The following is an 18916-nucleotide window of genomic DNA, read 5'->3' on the forward strand; positions in this document are numbered from 1 at the left end:
ACACACACAATAGCGGCACACGAGGCCACCTTTAAGCGAGAGCGTGTTTGTCACACGCTGGTCTGTGAAAAAGGGTCATTTAAAGATCCATCGCCATCTGTTTTGGTCCCAGCATGTCATTTTTTCCCCCCCTGCCCTGTTGGGGCCTTTGATTTAGCGACAAAAGGGTACCAGCGCTTGCCGTCCTCCCCACTGCGTGACCAGACATCCAGTCTGAGGCTGGTTAGAGAAAATCAAACACTACCAGACCATCCATTGTGTCCTCATAGGCGGGACCACCTGGGCGGCGCCGTTGTGACTAATCACGAGCATCGGGGGTCACATTTGAACACTGATTGGGGAACCTGTTCGTTGTGTCTCTCGCAAGTATTGTGGGAACCCAAGTGGACGAAACTGATGAGGAATACGAGGAGGTGCAGGCTTGTACGAATGGCACGTGATTCTTATTTTTCGAAATAACAATCCATTCCTCACAGTTACACATCCAACGTATTTCATTGTCTTGGCCTCTAATTGCACCCGAAGGTATAGAAACTATGATTTGGATTCAGGTATTATTCTCTCCTCTGCTTCCCTGAGGACAATCATCCAATGATTGCATCGTGTCCTGATTTTAAACCAATAAAAAAGCAGAAAATACGCGCCTGACGAAAGCATTTAGGGATCCAAAATTGCTCATCCGCCTCTTTGGCTCTCCACACTGACTGCCTACCTGCAACCCAAGCTGTCAGTGTGGGGAAACCATCATTAAGTCCCACTAAAAGTTTGCCTCAGAGTGTTCCTCTTGCATTCCTCTTGTGGCCCGGAGCAACCGCAGAGGAGGACCAGGAGGGACGACCCCGTCGCCATCTTCACGAGGACTTTGAACGGTGGGGCGTTGAGGTGAAAACAAAGGCGAGGACACGAGACCAAGGAAACTGCACCAGTGCGTTTGAATGCGCGAGATGTTGTTTCCACCCAGAATAAATCCTCAACCACTTCCCCCTTTGTGTGTGTGTGTGTGTGTGTAAAATACAACAAAGGTATGTCTTGTCAGGTCATAACTCCAAAACTAGTCAGAAGACAAACCAGCCTGGTGGTTTGCCAACAGCCAACGGTCGCGGCAACGCCACGCCTCCCTGCTAGAGTTTTTTCAAAGCGACTCCGGGAAGGTTTCCCAGGATTCAAAGCTCATTCATTCGACGACGCGACTTGCAGCGGCACGTTTGCTGTTGAAATGAAGGAATACGCTGATGGCTCTTCCTGCTGCTTCACACTTCATTTCTCTATGGGGGCGATTCTATTTTCTTTGTATAGTTGAAGATCTGATTATGAGAATCTCAAAACTTGAGTTATCGATCATAATCACCTCGAGCAGACGACAAAGGACTGAATTAGGATTGGCTGTTGCTCTGTTTTACAAGGGTCTAATGAAGTGTCAGAATTAGAAGCATGCACTTGCATGTTCTGGCCTCCAGAGGGCAAATTAATTTTCTGCTGACTGTCCATCCACCCCGCTCCCATTTAACCCATTCTCCGACATCCTGTGTGTGTGACATCATTGTTGTGAAGTGCATTCTATTAAATGCAACGGCAGGAGGTACTGTAACAACTGTGACAACAACAAAAAAGGAACCTTGAAGAAATAGCGAGTGTAAATCAGTCAAGGGGAAAGACAGCATTCCTGGGAAGGTGTGAAACATGCCAGGCCGTCGGGAACACCCGCAGGAATTCAGGGAAAGCAGAAGATATGGGAGAGGAGGGGGAAAAGGGAGTGATGGAGAAAAAGATGGGAGAGGAATGGAAAGCAAAATGGAGGGAGGAAGAGGAGGGTGGGGGGGACAGCTGTAAGAATGGCCGGATGGGAGCGCCAATCCGCCGGCTCTAACCGAGGGGTGAAAGTGGGGAAAAGTCAAGAGTTCGAGCGCTCAGGATGGGAGGTCACGCTTTTATGTTGACAAGAGTGTGTGCCTCTGGGGGAAGCAGCGGGCAGAGGGTCGGGTTGGAAAACACTGTGAATTCGAGTGAGAGGAAGAAGGACACACACACACACACACACACACACACACACACACACACACACACACACACCTCTGCACTGGCAGCTTTGAAGCATGTCGAGCGGGTAACCTCAAGTTAGGTGTTAGCCTTGGATGTTGACATGTGGGAATCCATCAGGAGCCCTTCTGGGAGCATGTGTGTGCCGCGTGAAAAGATTAAAACAGAAAGAAATGGCAAATATATATAAGCTATCATGTCAATGAAGGTACCAATTTTGTTTTGAAGGAATAGTTTGACATGTTGGGATAAACGCTTATTGGCTTTTTTTGACTTGGATGAAAAGATCGATCTTCTCGTCTTCCTCTCACAAGACAATGTGCAGACGTGTGTGTGTAGGCCCTGCTAACAGGAGCCACTTTGACATGTCGTTGCGGGGGTGTAACAATTAATACCGTTTATTACGGCACTGTTCCAATTAGTTGGCCCTGCCTGTGTGTGCACGCTGGCTCGCTGGAGACAGGGTTGACTGGAACGGCCATGAGACACCAGAGAGAACGGGATCACAATTTGTTTGGTAGCGGTTTCCCTGTTATGACGCGTCAAAATGGCTGCTGTGAGGAGAACTGTGGACTCATATAGAACTGTGGACAAACATATTTCAATGCTGTGTGTCTTTTCTGTGTGTGTGTGTGTGTGTGTGTGTGTGTGTGTGTGTGTGTGTGTGTGTGTGTGTGTGTGTGTGTGTGCATACAAGCGGTAGCAGACAACCTAATCTCCGTTTAAGGGCGGGAATGCTGTATTGATCTTAGATGAGCTGTTGGCTGACCAAGCCTTTTCCCATATCAGGCTTCTGAATCCAATAAAAGTCAGGTGTGCCTTCCTTCCATAATCTGCAGTGCTCAACGTTGCTTTGTCTTGAAACACTTTGCATGTGAAATTACTGTTAGTGAAATATTGACGGTGATGCTGACGGTCAGAGAGGAGAGGGAGAGAGAGGGCAGGAGGGGGGGGGGGGCAACGATGACCTCGTTGTTGAAACAGGGATTTCCACATTTCCATTTCGGTGTGTGTTCCCTGCTTTGACACAGAGCTCGAAAACAAGAGGGGAGAGGAAAGGGGGCACTCGCAGGGCACACACACACACACGCACACACACACACACACCTACACACACACAAGGCATAAACTCACATGTAAGCAGAGGCACAGTGAAACACATACATTAACAGGCTTAGGAAAATGTGGTATGGTATTTTGTTGTTCACACAAACACACACTCAAACACACACACACACACACACACACACACACACACACACACACACACACACACACACACACACCACATGATTACAGTGCAGCCCAGAACAATTTGCTCTTGTCTACAATACAAAAACACACACCAGCGAGAGGCAGTGAACAAAAGTAGGCTTCACACATATTTATGCAAAATGCAGCCATGCGTGCACAGAGTGAAACGTCACACGGAAACACAAAGCACGACACACACACACACACACACACACACACACACACACACACACACACACACAAACACACGCACGCAACCCTACCTCTGTTCTGTCAGTATAGGGTTCGGCCGTCTCCGTGGCAACCACGCCCCTCCCCTTTTGGGCAGGGGGAGGGGCCGTGAGAAGTTTGTGTGAGCGTCGCGCGGGGAGAGGAAGAAGGACGCAAAGGGGGCGTGGTCGCGTGAAAGTACCTTGAAGAAGTTTTCATCGCCCTGCCTCCAGTTCTCAGCTGGACCGAGCGGCAGCTGCGTCACGAGAACAACTTCAGACGAGCTTCTTTTTGTGCGCGTGTTTCGGAGCGGGACCCCCCGCCCCCCTGACCACCTGTGAACCATGGAAGAAGACGCGTCCCGCACCGAGCCCAGCAGCGTCACCGGCAGCACGCACACCATCCCGCAGCCCGAGAGCGCGGAGCTGCTCACCCCGAGCTTCACCCCGTCCTCCGCCCCGTCCTCCCCGAACCCGACCAGCACCTTGTCCCGGCTGGGCTTCAAACTCCCGACCAGTCCGACCAGCCCGACCGCGGCGGCGGCGGGTGCGGCGGCGCCGGGCAGCCCGGGCGGCCAGGTGAGCGCCATCACCGTGGTGGCGCTGCTGGACAAGCTGGTCAACATGCTGGAGGCGGTGCAGGACAACCAGCAGCGCATGGAGCAGCGGCAGGCCGACCTGGAGGGCGCCGTGCGGGTCGTGCAGGGGGACGTGACCCGCCTGTCCAGGACCCACGTCGGCACCTCCAACAGCGTCAGCAAGCTGCTCGAGCGCTCCCGCAAAGTCAGCGGGCACCTGAAGGACGTGAGGGAGCGCATGGATAAGCAGGCGGTCCAGGTGAAGAAGCTGGAGGCGAACCACAGCCACCTGCTGAAGAGGAACCACTTTAAAGTGCTCATCTTCCAGGTGAGGGGGGCATGGGGATGGGGAGAGACACTTAATGTCACAAAGGTTGTTTTGTTGCTTATTACAGCGCTATTAAATACATTAAAGTTGCATTAAAGTTGCATCAAAGGGTCCCTCCACCGATTTCGGTTAAGTTTACCCGCCAGAAGGAGCCCTATGTTTTAACAGTAGTTCACATATAAGTCACAAAGAATAGACTTTAAGGGCCCAACTTGACAATATCTACTGTAAGAGATGCATGATGGGAAATATATGAGCTCAATTGGGACTGTTCAGCAACACTAAATGATGGACTATACCTCTTTAAGGGGGAGGTGTATGTCATATTATTGTTTTAGTTAATATTTGCTTCATTACCTTAATGAGGCCTCATTCACCTGTGTGTGTGTGCGTGTGTGTCATGCGTATGTGTGTTTAAGTCACATTTGAATTCAGATTTGACTGCGGCAGTGGGTGTGTCGGATGTGTGCACATTTCTCGTGTGCGTGGTTGGCACCGACACGTGATGTGCTTGTAGGTGAGCAGCACTTTCATCACTTCTTCAACACCTTAAACTCGTCGGACAGGACCAGGAGAGCTCGGTACACCAACGCTGCGGCTCCAAACACGCCCTCTGCGAATAGACGTGTAACAAATGCTGGAGATGATGTTTTACGTTAACATATTTTATTCATGTGTACTATACGCGAGGCCCTTCCCTCTCGTGTGTGTGTGAGAGAGAGGAGAAGGGTGTGTCTGGGAATGGAGCTCTAGAGGATAATGGAGGAGGGCTCAGACTTTGTCTAGATCTGTTTAAGCCCCCCCAGCCATAATTTAGACACACCACTTCATCTGCCACATCACACACACACACACCTGTGAGTGCAAAACTGTACTGGCACTAAAAAAAAGTGATAAACCTCCTGGATCACCCAGGAAACTACAGGTGGAAAGTTCTTACGCAACACATCTGTGCACTTATCTCCCAAAAGAAATGGGTGTAGCTGCAGTTTAAACACAGACTGTGAGAGATGACACTTCGACCTGCATTCTGGGTGCGCATGATCACCACGTGGTTGCCACGCAGGATGAAAGCAGCTCCATCTTGGATTTGACGCATTTCACCCCTCTTTTCAACAAAAAAAAGAAGAAAAACAAATACACGACTGTGCTTTGTGCGTGACTGAATGCATGTTTTTTCATGCTTCCGTGTGTGCGGGTGCGTCTGAGCATGTGCGTGCAAGTGTGTACCCAGGCAGCCGAAAACACGGGGGCATTGTTGACACAGCCAGAGCCGCTGAGAGCTCTTAACCGTCGTTATCTGGTTTCCCAGGTACTGAGGCGCTGTTGTCGCAAACGCAACAGGTGCCAAGACCTCGCTGTGTGTCGGGCCGGACCCTGTGGGCGAGGCGGCGCGGGAATCCATTCGATCGAATCCCCTTTCGGTCAGTTTTCAGTGCTCGGAAACGACGCCGTAGAGGACTCGCTTTCCACGCGTTGTCGAATTCCACGTGTCACATTTTGGATTTTTTTTCGTCACTCCGTGTTGCTCCTGTTGCTCCTGGCTGCAATTATCTCTCCCTCTGCATCGTGTTAACGCATGCTCAGCCAGTGTTTTGTGTCGTGATCTGTTCTATTTTAACATCGTTCGAGCGTAAAGTGTACTGAATTAGTACAACAAGTTAAAAGTACTGACTTCTGCAAAGTTGAGTTTTTTCGCTCTAAAATTTGGAGTCAGACTAAGAGCGGGGCATGAGCAGGTGGGTGTAGTTGGGCCCAGGTATGTGTGGACAGCATGTGTGTGCGTGCAACTCGCCCATTGGATGCTATGCTGATGTGTCGGGTCAGGTGTATGCAGTTACCGAGCTGATAAATGGAGCTTGGCGCGCCCGAGGGGAGCGGGAAATAAAAGAACTGTTCAGCCCTTGTTCCTTCCCCTCCCTGAGCTTGTGTTGACTCTGTTTCCCGTCACTTTCTGCCTCACCTAATCTCTCTCTCTCTCTCTCTCTCTCTCTCTCTCTCTCTCTCTCTCTCTCTCTCTTTAAATAGTGTTCTCTGGATTTCCTCCATCTGGTGCTGGGCTCTAATTTCCTTTTCTGATATCTTTTTGGTTTATGTTTGAATGCGCGGCTGTTTTTTCACTTACACTCGCCTCGCTCCCTCTCTCTGTTTCTTTATCTTTTGTACAAACTCCAGCTCGCATGTGACTGTTTTCTTTGGTCCGGCCACCTGTCCTGATTCCCCGAGACCACATGGAAGCACATGCTGCACGCCACTCTTTGATAACGCACGTTTCGCCGCGCGTCCAAAGAGCCAAACTCTCTACAGCGGCCTCGTAGCGATTGGCCGAGAGGCCCTCCTCCACCCACCGTCCGCTCGATAAAAAATCATCCAGAACACTCATCACCCTGTACGTGCCAGCTGAGGTGGAAACACAGAGGATTTATGGGTAAAAGCCCACTGTTGGAGGGAACAGCGGTCTGTACCCGCTCCAGGCTTTGGCCGCGGTCCGTCAGAAATGGCAACGCTGTCTGCCGCTCCGCTACGTTCCTGTACATAACAAGAACTAATGAGGACTTCATTACCGATGCTTGGCCCTTGTTTGTTTGTTTTTGTGCACTAGTGCTTTTCCTGTCCCCGCATGGCCCTCCCCTCTCTGGGCTTTGTCTCTTACACACACACAGACACACACACATGCGTGCAGGGCATACACAATTCCCGGCCATCTGAGGTTGCAGTGAGCAGAAATTGTTTGTGTGATTACCGTTTTGAAAGGTAAAGTGTTTTGCGGCTCATTGCAGAAATTTTCTCATTCTGTTGTTTGTCACACGGATTAAGTTCAAAGGCTCATTACCTTACTTTTTTTTATTTTAAATATCCACGGTCATCAACCCCCCCCCACCCCCTCACCCCTCACCCGCCCCCACCGGGGTATCCTGCAACTTATCTTAATTGCATCGGCGCGGCACGCTACGTGAAATAGACGGCACATTTGGAATTTTCATTTCCTGCGAAAGAAGTCATTTATTTCTGAGCAGATCCTAATCTCCCCCGTCTGTGTTTATTCCACGGGGGAATTTCATCACAGCAAACAAGTCGGCCACAATGGCAAATTGAATTTTGAACGCCCCCCCCCCTCGCCCTCCGCCTTGCACATGTGGGCCCTGCTCAGACTTTTGCTGGCTGTTAAGCATCGAGAAGAGAGTTCTCTAGGTGGGCCGGGAAGAGGACGTGAGCTTATCGACTGTGACAACAGCTCTCGAACGCTGTCAAAGAACATTCATACCACATTGCAAGGGGAAGAGAAGCATGCGAACACCCGGCTAAGCTAAACACAACGTGCTTTGTGTTTCTTCTGCGTCTGTGAAGGCTGATTTATACTCGGGTTTTACGCAGAGACGCAAGCACGCAAGACGGTCAAATCGGCCATTTTGCGTGCTTGCGTGCGTCGCCCCAAATTTCTGACTATCCGTCAAAGCTACGCGAGCCGTACGCAGCCCAGAAGGCTGTGATTGGTCCGCTAACCACATCCTTTCTGAGTCTCTCATTTCCGGTTTTATAGCATAGTACCGCTGTTTTTAAAAGCCACAGCAGAAACACGAACAATGGATCCCGTTGAAGAACGTTTGGCTGAAGAGGTCCACAAATATGAGCATTTATAAAACCCGTCTGGCGGAGTATAAGGACACGCAGATGGAGGTGAACGTCGGTCTGCAGGTTGACTCTAAACGGTCGTTGCGCCACCTGCTGTTCTGGCGTATGGAAAACGCAGTTGAACTAAAAATCAAAACGAGTCCGTCAATCCGACTGCGTGGCCAGCCGGAGTTGGAGTTGCAGAAGTATAATTCAGCCTTGAGTTGTGAAACCTCCCATCCTGACTCATCGTACAGTGCGGGAGACGTTCACAACCGTTGAAAGGTTTCGCGGTTCACTTTGTTTGCTTTCGCCGCCGGTCGTCACGGTGCTTGTGTACGTCCACACTTGACCAAAGGTTGTGACTTAATCTCAGCTTTCAGCAGCAGGAAGTAAAAAGCCGTTTTTCCACACTCCCCTCATACCCTGAGATGGAGGACAAACTGGTAATTCTGTTCCCAGCCTCGCCCCGAGCTCTTACCTTTTTGACTTAATGACGCGGAGCTCATAGCTCTGAAAGTAAACAAGCCTTAATAATGCCAGAATAAATAAGTCTGCTGTGGCGGATCCCTTTGAGTATCTTCTTGTACGTACGAATCCAGTGTGAGACGAGAGAAGCGTTGCTGCAAAAGAAAAGCTGAAAGAAGTAGTTAAGAATGAAACTTAGTATAAGTATATACATTTAGTTATAGCACACTTATGCAGCCATCACAATAGTGGAGCGCAATTATTGTTAGTTTATGTGTTGCGCGTGCTCAGTGCTGAATCTTTCGTTATAAAATCATATCCATTCCCGCAGGTTGGAGCAGGCCGCTGGCTCCAGGCTACCGCTCAGATTTGGTGTGTGTGTGTGTGTGTGTGTGTGTGTGTGTGTTTGCCTCCACCAGGTGATATATAGCACTAGCTTGTAGCCTAAAGCAGTGAGAACTGTTTCCCTGCATTTAAACATTCTGGGGCCACATCTTACCAAGCGTTTCACAGATGGAGAATTTTGAAGTAACAAAGGGAATTGTACTCAAAGTAACTGATTTTACAGCTATTGCCAATGTCCAGAAACAATAAATGAAAAGATTATATTGCTCATTATATAACCAGCAGGCTTTCTTGCTTGTAAATTCGTCATTTATGCCACGCAGCTTTCAAAAAACGCCGCTCGATACACTTTCACTTGCTGTATCTGTGGTTTGCAGAAACCACAGAAAAGAATTCCTATTAATTAAAATTAAAGTTAAAAGACAGTTTGCAGAATCAGACCATTAAATTATAGCCATTTTGATTAAATGTCAGTTGTTTACAGGATCATGAGACGTGTTAGCTTCGCGCAGGTGGTGAGAAGCAGCTAGCTAAAAGAGTATACACAATACCAGTACTTTTACAAAAGTTGTCTCATTTAAGATATTGTGTCCTCTGACATTAGCCAATTTTAGCTTGGCTTATCTCAGTTGTTTTTAGACAAGTAGCTCGCAGCTAGCCACTAAAACGGTATGAAACCTCGACCTTTTACATGGCAGAAAATGGCATTGTGCATGGTGGCTCACTTGGACCGGCTTATTGTGTTTTGGTACGAACCTTGTGTGACACTATGAGGAGCACATCTACAAGCCTGGAGTTTAAAGAGAATACTTTGGTCAGAAGTATCACGATTTATGTGTTTATGACCAGGAGCATGGGACTTTCACACGTGTGTCCTTCACAATTGACGAGTTGTGAGTGAGAATTTATTCACAATATTTTTCCTTAAGAGTGCTGTTGGATTAGAGACAAACTGTCCCCATGGTGATAATAATCTAAGATGGCTGCACAGCTTCTCGCTTTGTCATAATCCTTTTTTACCCCTTCGGGGTTCATTCCTCTGAGAATTTTTTTTTGTACAGAAAACATGAAATAAAGAGCAGAGGAGCGTAAAAAGGCAGTGAAATAAGGGGGAATAATGATGTGCAGAAGGAAAAAGACAAAATTCTGTCTGCGTTTGTCGGTTAGTGACAACACGAAAAGAGTAAGTTTGGATGAGAGATCATACTTCAGCAAGCACGGGCGAGAGACGTGCTCGTGGATTGGGACGCATTACGCTAAGTGCTTGCTCTTCAGCGTGACGTCCCATTCAGGTTTGACAAGTCTGCTCAACTGTTTCAGTCTGTGAGGCAAAGGCAAGTTTGCAAACCGCAGATTCCTGCAGTGGAAGACTAGTTGTAACAGCTTCATTGACGCAGAAAAGTGCTGACGGTGTTGCAAAGCCTGAGCGAACCCCCCCGCGACAGACTGATGATAGACTACAGTTTTTTTTTTATAATGGAGGCATTTATGTCATTTCCATTCGCCTGGAACTAAAAGCTAATGCTATAAAGAAATATGCAAAGTAATAGGGACGATACAACTAAGCTGTGTATTCAAAGACAAGTAAAGGTGGCAGCTCCGAGGATAGTTTACGCCTCCCAGCGTATCCCATGATGCACTGCACGCACTTTCTTTGCTTCCAAACCGCTGAGAGCGCCTATTTAGCATTTTCACAATGCCGCTGGCTATGCTAAGGTAACGGCATTAAGCTAACTTGTACTCACACGCTTTCCTTCACTCTGAATTCTTGTGAGCGTTCTCTTTTCAAACTCTCACAGCGTCACGCATTCGACTGGCGGCCTCCACATACTGAAGGAATAGAGGGATCTAAATGGTTAACCAAACTGCCGGGTAGTTGTTTTCATGCTGGTATTCTGCCAAAGGAGCTCAAGGTCCCATGAAACAATTTTAAGAAGAAAAAACACAAAACCAACGATCCTCTTTTGACTCTTCCTGTCACCTCGCTTATTTTCTAACCTCAGCAGACCACCTACGTGTCTGCTGCTGCCGCTGCCGCTTGACGTTTCAGCCCTCGATGTGTCCATGATCCGATCCGCTGGCCAAGGCCACGGCATCCACGGCAGGAAAAGGGAAAACAATAGCCACGCTGGATCTCGGTGTTCTTACTTCTCTGCCCTTTTTTAAAATACAGCGTGAACATGCAAAATGTGTTGAGATAAATAAAAAAAAAACACAATGACTTCCGGGCTTCTCTGTGGACTCTCGCCGCCCTTTGACCTCCATCCCATAGGGGGTAAACATTCTCACAATTGGTGGTAGCCTTATCAAAAGTGCTCAGGGTGTATCTCCACACAGCACTTATCAAACAATGGGTCTGATAGGCGCATGATGGGGGATTGTGCTGAAACAATGTGCAAAAGAGCTAAAGGAGATTAGCATATTCAGAGTGAAAACAGGAGCGACAAGAACCTTCAATGTGCAGGAATGTGTTCATCCCACGCAGGAAGGTTTGGGTTTGACGGTGTGGTCTAGATGTCGCGACGTGCGGTAAGTGTTGTTTTTTTGAATGAACTGCAGCGCATGAAGGGCATCAATCACCCTGCAAAGTGCAAGGCCTGCTGCCCTGTAAATGATGGGCTGAGGGAACAGACGTCCGGCATCATCACTCATGTCACCGGGCATAATCGCCGCCTGCGTAGTTCCGCCGGCACGTCAGCGTGACGTCGCTCCTGAATTGGTTATTGTGTTGTGTGATTACACAAGTGTTTTTTTCTCTTTCTCTGGGAGGTTAGATACGGGGAGGGGTGCGCATGGGAAAGAATGCCGTACCTTGTTATGCAAAAGCTTCATGGGTATTGCGCCGACAGCCACGACTTCAGTATTTGCATGAAGTCGCTGATTTATGATTCGTGGACATGCGATTCCTCACAACTTCAGCACAAGTTGTTGAGGTGCTACGGCGCCGGGCTTGGATCTCAACAGTCGGTATGGAACGTGCTCGTGCAATCGAAAGTGCAAAGCAGTGTGTCGACGCCGATGCACACAGTGTGCAGCACGTTGGGAGTTTATCATGTTGCCCACTCCCATGACAAAAAGCAGGATTCCATGTCCTTTCCTTCCTTTCCTCCTTCCTTCCTCTGTCCACAGATGGCTCTTCGTGCACATGTAGGTGGGTGTGTGAGGGGGCGGGGAGAGGGCGTTAAATAACAAACTGGGGTTAAGTGTAAAACTCCTCACTGCACCGTAAAGGGAAGGATGCAAGCAAAGCATATGTGGAGGAAAACGTGCACACAATGACATGAGGTTCAGATGGACACTGCAGCGCAATCGTTCATTGAATGACTGAAGCTGTGTGTGTGAGAGAGGGAGCAGGGACGAGGTGTGTGTCGGCATCTTGAATGAAGGCAGGTTGTGTTACAGATGAGGAGGATAGACACATTTAGAAAATAAAGGGAGTGAATCAGGAGAGGGTGGATGGGGGTGTATTCAGAGGCCTTTTGTAAAAGAAAACGTCCATCAATCAATAAGAAGTATCTGAAGCACTTTATTCCCTCACTGTAATCTCTGTTCTGCCTGATTTTATAGACTAAGCTTGCTGTCTTTTGGCAGGAGCAAACGTGCGCACACATGCATTTGTGTGTGTGTGTGTGTGTGTACCCTCTCATTGGTGCGGTCCACCTGAGCCGGAGGCATCTGACTCACTGTGCCAACACACCTGTACTAACCCCCGGCCTGTTAGGATTTAGAAAAACCTCCATTTATCGTCTGAAGGAGCCGGAAAACACACCTGTTCAACTTGCTCACTTTAGTATAAAATACATTTCAAACTGTCGTGATCCAGTTTAAACGAGCCATTTTGACGGGTGATGCTGCTTTTTGTCCGTCGCCAATTTCAGAAAGGAACATCATAGTGTATTGAAGAAGACTTGAATCTAGTGGTTACTCAGGTTTGCAATGTTTTAGGTAATAAGTCAAGTGAGAAGTATTCATTTTCTCACAGTCGCCTGCACAGAATCACTTCTTCAGCGGTTTTGATTACAGAATAAAAGCACGATATTTTCATATGTTTTCCTCAATTGTACAATATAAATGAAATACAATGACAACCGACGGTCTGTCGCAACTTCCAGTTGCACTTCTTAATCGATGCATTTCTCAAATCGGGACACAAGCACAAGACCACGACGCTGCCGTCACGCTAAGCGTCTCCGTTTCCTGCGATGGTGTGCCGAAGTGTTCTTTTTTAATTAGCACCAAACAACGAAGTACACGGCCGAGTCACACGCGCACACCTCCACAAAGGCGGGAGAACAGATGCGAGACGAACAGCGGAGGCGTATCATTACACGCATGGTGTAAACAGTCACTCACGGAGTAACGCGAGCCCGTCTGAGCTCCTGCAATCAGTGGGCACGCCATGCGGCCCCGCCCTGATCGCTCCCTGATGGAATAGAGCAGGAGACACCAGGAACACCTCGCAGGACCTCCTTGCAATTAGATGGCAGGTCCTCCATGCAACTGTTGAAACGAGATCTGCAGCACAAGAAAATACATCTGCGAAGCGGCGCCCTTTATCGTGCGGTGTCCGTCACGCTAAATCAACTTCGTTTGCATCAAATGGAGTTTGATTCACTTTTTATCTTGCTCTTTTTTCAACACTTTTTTTTTTCTTGGTCAACTATGGTCGATGTCCTACGCGGCTGCACAAATGCACACTGGCACATGGAGAATCGAACACACACTCTCACACATACACTTCACATTCTCAGTGGCTAATGAGTGCTTGCCTCGAGGATGCATTAATTAACATGGTTCCCAAGAGAAAAGTGCCAGAATGTGAGGTCTACACACACAAACACACACACACATAGGACAAACCTGGGTCAAATGATATTTAGGAAGATTTTGTTTGTTCTAGCTTGCTTGCCAAGACTGTTGGAAGGCTGGGGGTAGAGAGGGGGGGGGGTTAAACTGAGGACACGCTCACTTTGCGCCCAATTTGTGCCCAATTTGCGCTGTCAAACGGCAGAAAACTGCTTTTTTTTACCAGTCAAAGCAAATAAAAGACGAAGACTAAGAGCCGGATTAAGTAGATTTTTGGATGGGAGAAAATAATGATGGACGATGGAGACTCTTGCCGTGTGATTAGTATAAACATTTGTCAAAAGTGAGCAATACAACTGCACTGATACTGCAGCGCGTCTCTCAGTGTGTGGAAGGAGAGCTCGGCTTTCATCGGAGGGCGTTTGAGTTTCAGTCGTCGCCTCCCACACACACTCGCTCCAGGACCCACACAGCGATTATCAGAGATTATATCAAACGTGTTTGAGCCGAATCAGAAGGTTTACGACGTGACCGGACTGGAGCAGAGAAGCGCACGATGGATCCAGTCTTTCAGAAAAAAACCTTAACGCCACCAAACAATTAGCGGAGATTAGCTGAGGGTCAAGAGCGAGGCCCTATCGGCATTTTATAATGCCAGATTAGGTGTTTTTAGTTTTTCTAACCTTTGAGCTATTTCAAAACTTCGTGCAAGGGCATGTCAACCCGCATACTTCCTGGCTTTTTCCCGCTTCGAGTCTGCATGAACACGTTGAGATCCACTCGGCCTCGCTCTCTGGGTGTGGCGCAGTGTCAGAGCAACAGCAACAACAAAAAAAAACGGGACTTCCAGATCCTGCTTGATCCGATGTGTCAGGAGGAGAAAGCTGAAACACACAGTGGTAACCGGAGCTGCTCCCCTGGGGGGCTACCTTTTGTCTTTTGGGGGGGATTTCAAGTTACAAATCTGCACTTCAGCACAACTACCTGCTTGTTTGGGGTTTTTTTTGGGGACGATGACGTTTAGTTGTTGTTGTCGGCGTTAAATGGAACTGTCAATTCACACACACACACATAGAGAAAAGCAGGTATGTGATGTTTAACAAGTGTTACCTATGTTTTTAAAACCACATATTCAATTGATTTCCTCCCCCCCAGTAAACGTGGCACTGACAGATTTATTGGCATTGGCTGGGAGATACCGAACATGCTTGGCACACACCTGAACTGTGAATCATGCCTGCATGGTTGAGATCAAGGAGAGAGGTATCGGGTGTCTGCAAAGTGGTCAAATGAGGAGGGAGGAGGGGGGAGAGGGAGGAGGTGGCTTTCTGCCTCTCAAGAGCTCTCCATTCACCATGGAGCTCTCTGTTGATGACACTAAAATGCAAAAACAGCAGTTGGACATTACCCAGAGTGCTGGTTGCGCACGGCCCCAGGACGCCGCCGACGCAATCAGTAAATTGAAAGAAAAGATGAAAACGTCCTCAAGGTGTTTTTTGGGAACGAAGGTCCTGTGATCGTGAAATCGAGTTCACGTATAATGTTAATAACAATATTGATTGGAGCTTTTAATCACTGTGGGAGTGCTATTTTATTTGCACATCACAGGCACAGGCTTAATTCCTATATTATAGGTTAACGGCGTGTCTAAATTGTCTTGAAAGGGAGCAACAATACCCCCAGTCCTTTTGAAGCAAAAAGCTCACCATGAGTGTCAAGTGAAGAGCAGACAGGAGGCAGGACTCCTCCAGACCATCTGGTCGCCCCAGTACTTAAGTATGTGCTAATGACACCCCCAGGAAAGATGCACCGCTCGCTCCTCCGACAACCTACGGTGCACTTAAAGCACGGCTACGAAGTCCTAAGTGCTGCCATGCCATGCATTGTTTGAAACACAAACTTCAATGCAGACTAATTCTGACAAGCACGGAACGGAGTACAGTAACAACTATTGTTCAGCAAGTGCGTCATCCCATACACATACAGGGGCTTGATGTTGACATATCCGAAGGACTGCGTATAGCTTGAACTCAGAGCAGGAGCCACAATGTGGCAACTGTGTTAGGACGATACTGTGATCCCAGCCCATTTTTAGAAGAGGACTTTATCCTAACCCCCTCACATATAAGGCATGTTGTGTACCTGAACTTTGACAACAATAAAAAATGTGCTGCTCATCGGGCTGTATTTAGTCAACTCCAACCGGTTCTACTTACCGATGATGTCAGCGTGAAGGTTTTCTCTCTCTTGAGCATTTCAAATGTGAAGTGGAGGATGTCAACCACTGAAGCTGCACCTTCACTCTCCACTCACTCCTGTGTGTGAAAGGAGGGGGGGGAGGGGCTCATGAATCCCTAGTGTATGCCTGACTTGTGTGTGTGTGCGTGTGTGTGTGGATATTGGACTTACTGCTCTCTGTTTATAGGCATTCAGAGTGTTTGTGTGTGTGTGTGTGTGTGTGTGTGTGTGGAGGGGGGAGGGGGTGCATATATAAAAAAAAAGATTGGCTCCTGCAGAGAAACAGGTGGAGAAGACTGGAGAAGACCCTCCTCCCTCTATACAAGAGGTCACTGACCTTTTTGGAGGGTAATATGGAGGGTAACTTGTCTTTCTGGATAATTTACATGTGCTCGATTAAATAATGAACAATATGCATTGAATAGGGAGTGTGTGCTGATTAATAATGATGCATCACAATCATTATTATTATATTAATTACATTGTTGCACCCAAAGGCTACAGCGTGTAACCCCTGCTGTGTATTAAAAAGCAGTCATTTACAATCACCAAACCATGACCAGAGATGCACACAAACATGTTTATGGGGATATGTGTTTGAAAGACTTGACATTGTAGTTAGAACTCGTCAATCCAATCCTGAACATCACCAACTCAAAAGTTAAGGCAATTGTACTATTCCTGGTAAAAGCAATGATGCTTATTCATAACTGATCCAAATAACCGTCCCGTTTCTGTCCCTCTGTTTCCCAATAGGAGGACAATGAGATCCCCTCCAGTGTGCTGGTCAAGGACTCCTTCAAGACCCCACAGCCGAGCCAGTACGACGCAGAGTCCATCCTTCCTGCCCCGTCTGTAACCGGCTCTGTTGATGGCGGCCGTGCTCACGATGAGGGTCTTCAGACCATTAGCCTGTCCTCCGACGATGATGACCTCACCATACACCACGAGGAGTACGAGATGTGTGGGAGCGAGGCCGGTATGGGTCCCGGCACTTCCCACTCCTTCGAGAGGAGGGCCGACAAGTTCAAGCGCAACAGCCTGAAGAAGGTCGATAGCCTCAAGAAGGTCTTCTCGCGCCAGAGCATCGAGAAGAAGGTCAACCAGGTCACCAACAAGATCGTGCCACCGGAGAAGCGGGAGAAAATCCGAAAGAGCCTCACCCCGAACCAACCCAAGAGCCCGACTGCCAAGTCCTCCTCTTTCAAGGTATCTCCCATGACCTTCAACGTCAAGAAGGTCCGGGACGGCGAGGCCCCCCCACAAGGCAAGGGCTTTCCCGGTGAAGAAGACCACGTGGAGATTCCTGCCCTGGAAAGCTTTGACGGAGAGATTCCCTTGGCGGAGGTGCATACCCAGGATGGAGTCGTGGAGAAGGTCCAGGATATGCTGAGCGCCTCCGCCCCAGAGAGCATGAAGGCCGAGCTGGCGATCAATGGAGAGGCACAGAGCGTCGAGTGCGAGATAAACGGCGGTCGTTCCGCCGGCCTGGCGGTTCCAGAGCTCGATGAAGATATCGGCGAGGAGGAGGAAGAGGAGGAAGAAGAAGAGAAGAAACATAAAAGCCTTGTTGAGGCCGCAGCAGAGGCCCAGATTCCCACATCAACAATTACTGTAGAGCAAGTGTCTTAATATGATTGAATCTTAGCTTGCAGCAATTCTAGTTTCCCGCTCTTTTCTTTTCTTGCCTTAAATTTGGACATTCGTGAACACCCCTCAGGCACAAATTATCCCTCCATTGTAAACAGCCTTTGCGTTCTTGCCACAAACCCCCATTTACACCAGAAACGTACTCCCAGCTTCCTAAGGTTGCCAATCCTTGTACCATTCCTGCTGCCCTACCTGATCTCTTCAGACCATGACACCCACAGTGTAGAAGCAACTGGATTCACAGCTCAGACCTCACCATGTACCACAGGATCCAGCGCAAGTGCTTCCTAAACCCTATAGCAGGGTTGTCCAAAGAAAGCACTGTCGCACCAACGGACCATAACTCCCATCAACTGGTGCCCGTGTCCTTAATAGCGGCCCATCTCCAGGGCGCTGGGCCAACGAGCTCCCTACTGCTGTGTCTGTCGGCCGCTGGAGCTTTCTTCCACACTGACAAACAGCCTTTTCTTTCTTTTTTGTGTGAAAAAAAAAGTAAATCTTATTTTTTTGCAACAGTGGTACTACCCCCACTGCCTGTTGAGGCAGTGGGTTGCCAGGTTGTTCTCGAGTTGGAATGGGGAAGTTCAGGGCTTTCAGTGAAAAGACCCGGGAGTGTTTAGTAGTGAACTAGAAGTTGTTTACTAAATTCTTTGGATCTATGCTAAAAAAAAAATCCTAGCTCTTAACCAACAGGTGACTATAATACTATATAATTCAGTTTTTTTGACTTGTCTCCAGTCCTTCACCTGCGCACAACACATTGTTGATTACTTCCACAGAGACATATCTAGAATACCACTTGAGTTGCATGTGGCACATTGGAATGTTTTAGTAATGTGTGCTTGCACATTCAGTAACCTTCAGACGATCAGAATAGATGGCATTTGAAGAAGAGTCTAAATGTTCTTTGCAAATCCCTCTAATTAAAAGAAAGATAAACAAATACCAGTTAACATGTTTGTGCTTAATTACACCGATGATGAAGGACATCATCGCAGCTACTCTTCATGCCGAGACAAATTATTGACACAAACAACCCTGCAGGTTTTATTACTGACATTTTAATGTCCCCTTTGACAGCGCTTTGTCTTTTCCGCAGGGCAAATTTGTATGTTTATGTACAGAAATTAATCTGAGTTTTTCTCGGCACACTACTCCCTAGGTATTTACAGCTTAAACCCCATTAAATAGTAACTTTACGATAACTGCCTTGAGTGTGTGTACTTTAAACATTGAATGTTGTATATGTGAATTAGTTTTGAGTTACTACTTTGGTGTTTGTATGTCAACTTTTTTTCTTTCAGGCATAAGGATGCAAGTCATGGGACCTGCATGGTGAAATGTTTACTTCGGCTTCACATGTTTTAAGACATAAACACATATCTTATACA

At 47.9% G+C, this 18916-nt stretch overlaps 1 protein-coding gene across 1 annotated transcript; it reads left to right on the forward strand.

Annotated features, from left to right (window-relative positions):
* Positions 1 to 3794: 3794 nt before the first annotated feature.
* cavin2a (caveolae associated protein 2a) lies at positions 3795 to 18478 on the forward strand. Its single transcript, XM_068573263.1, has 2 exons — positions 3795 to 4406; positions 16632 to 18478. The coding sequence occupies exons 1-2, from the start codon at positions 3846 to 3848 to the stop codon at positions 17505 to 17507; spliced, it is 1437 nt and encodes a 478-aa protein (XP_068429364.1). The 5' UTR covers positions 3795 to 3845; the 3' UTR covers positions 17508 to 18478.
* Positions 18479 to 18916: the final 438 nt, after the last annotated feature.

The sequence above is a fragment of the Clinocottus analis genome, unplaced genomic scaffold (assembly GCF_023055335.1).
Source record: "Clinocottus analis isolate CAN_PGR_092001 unplaced genomic scaffold, fCliAna1.0.p SCAF_12, whole genome shotgun sequence".
NCBI lineage: Eukaryota > Metazoa > Chordata > Actinopteri > Perciformes > Cottidae > Clinocottus > Clinocottus analis.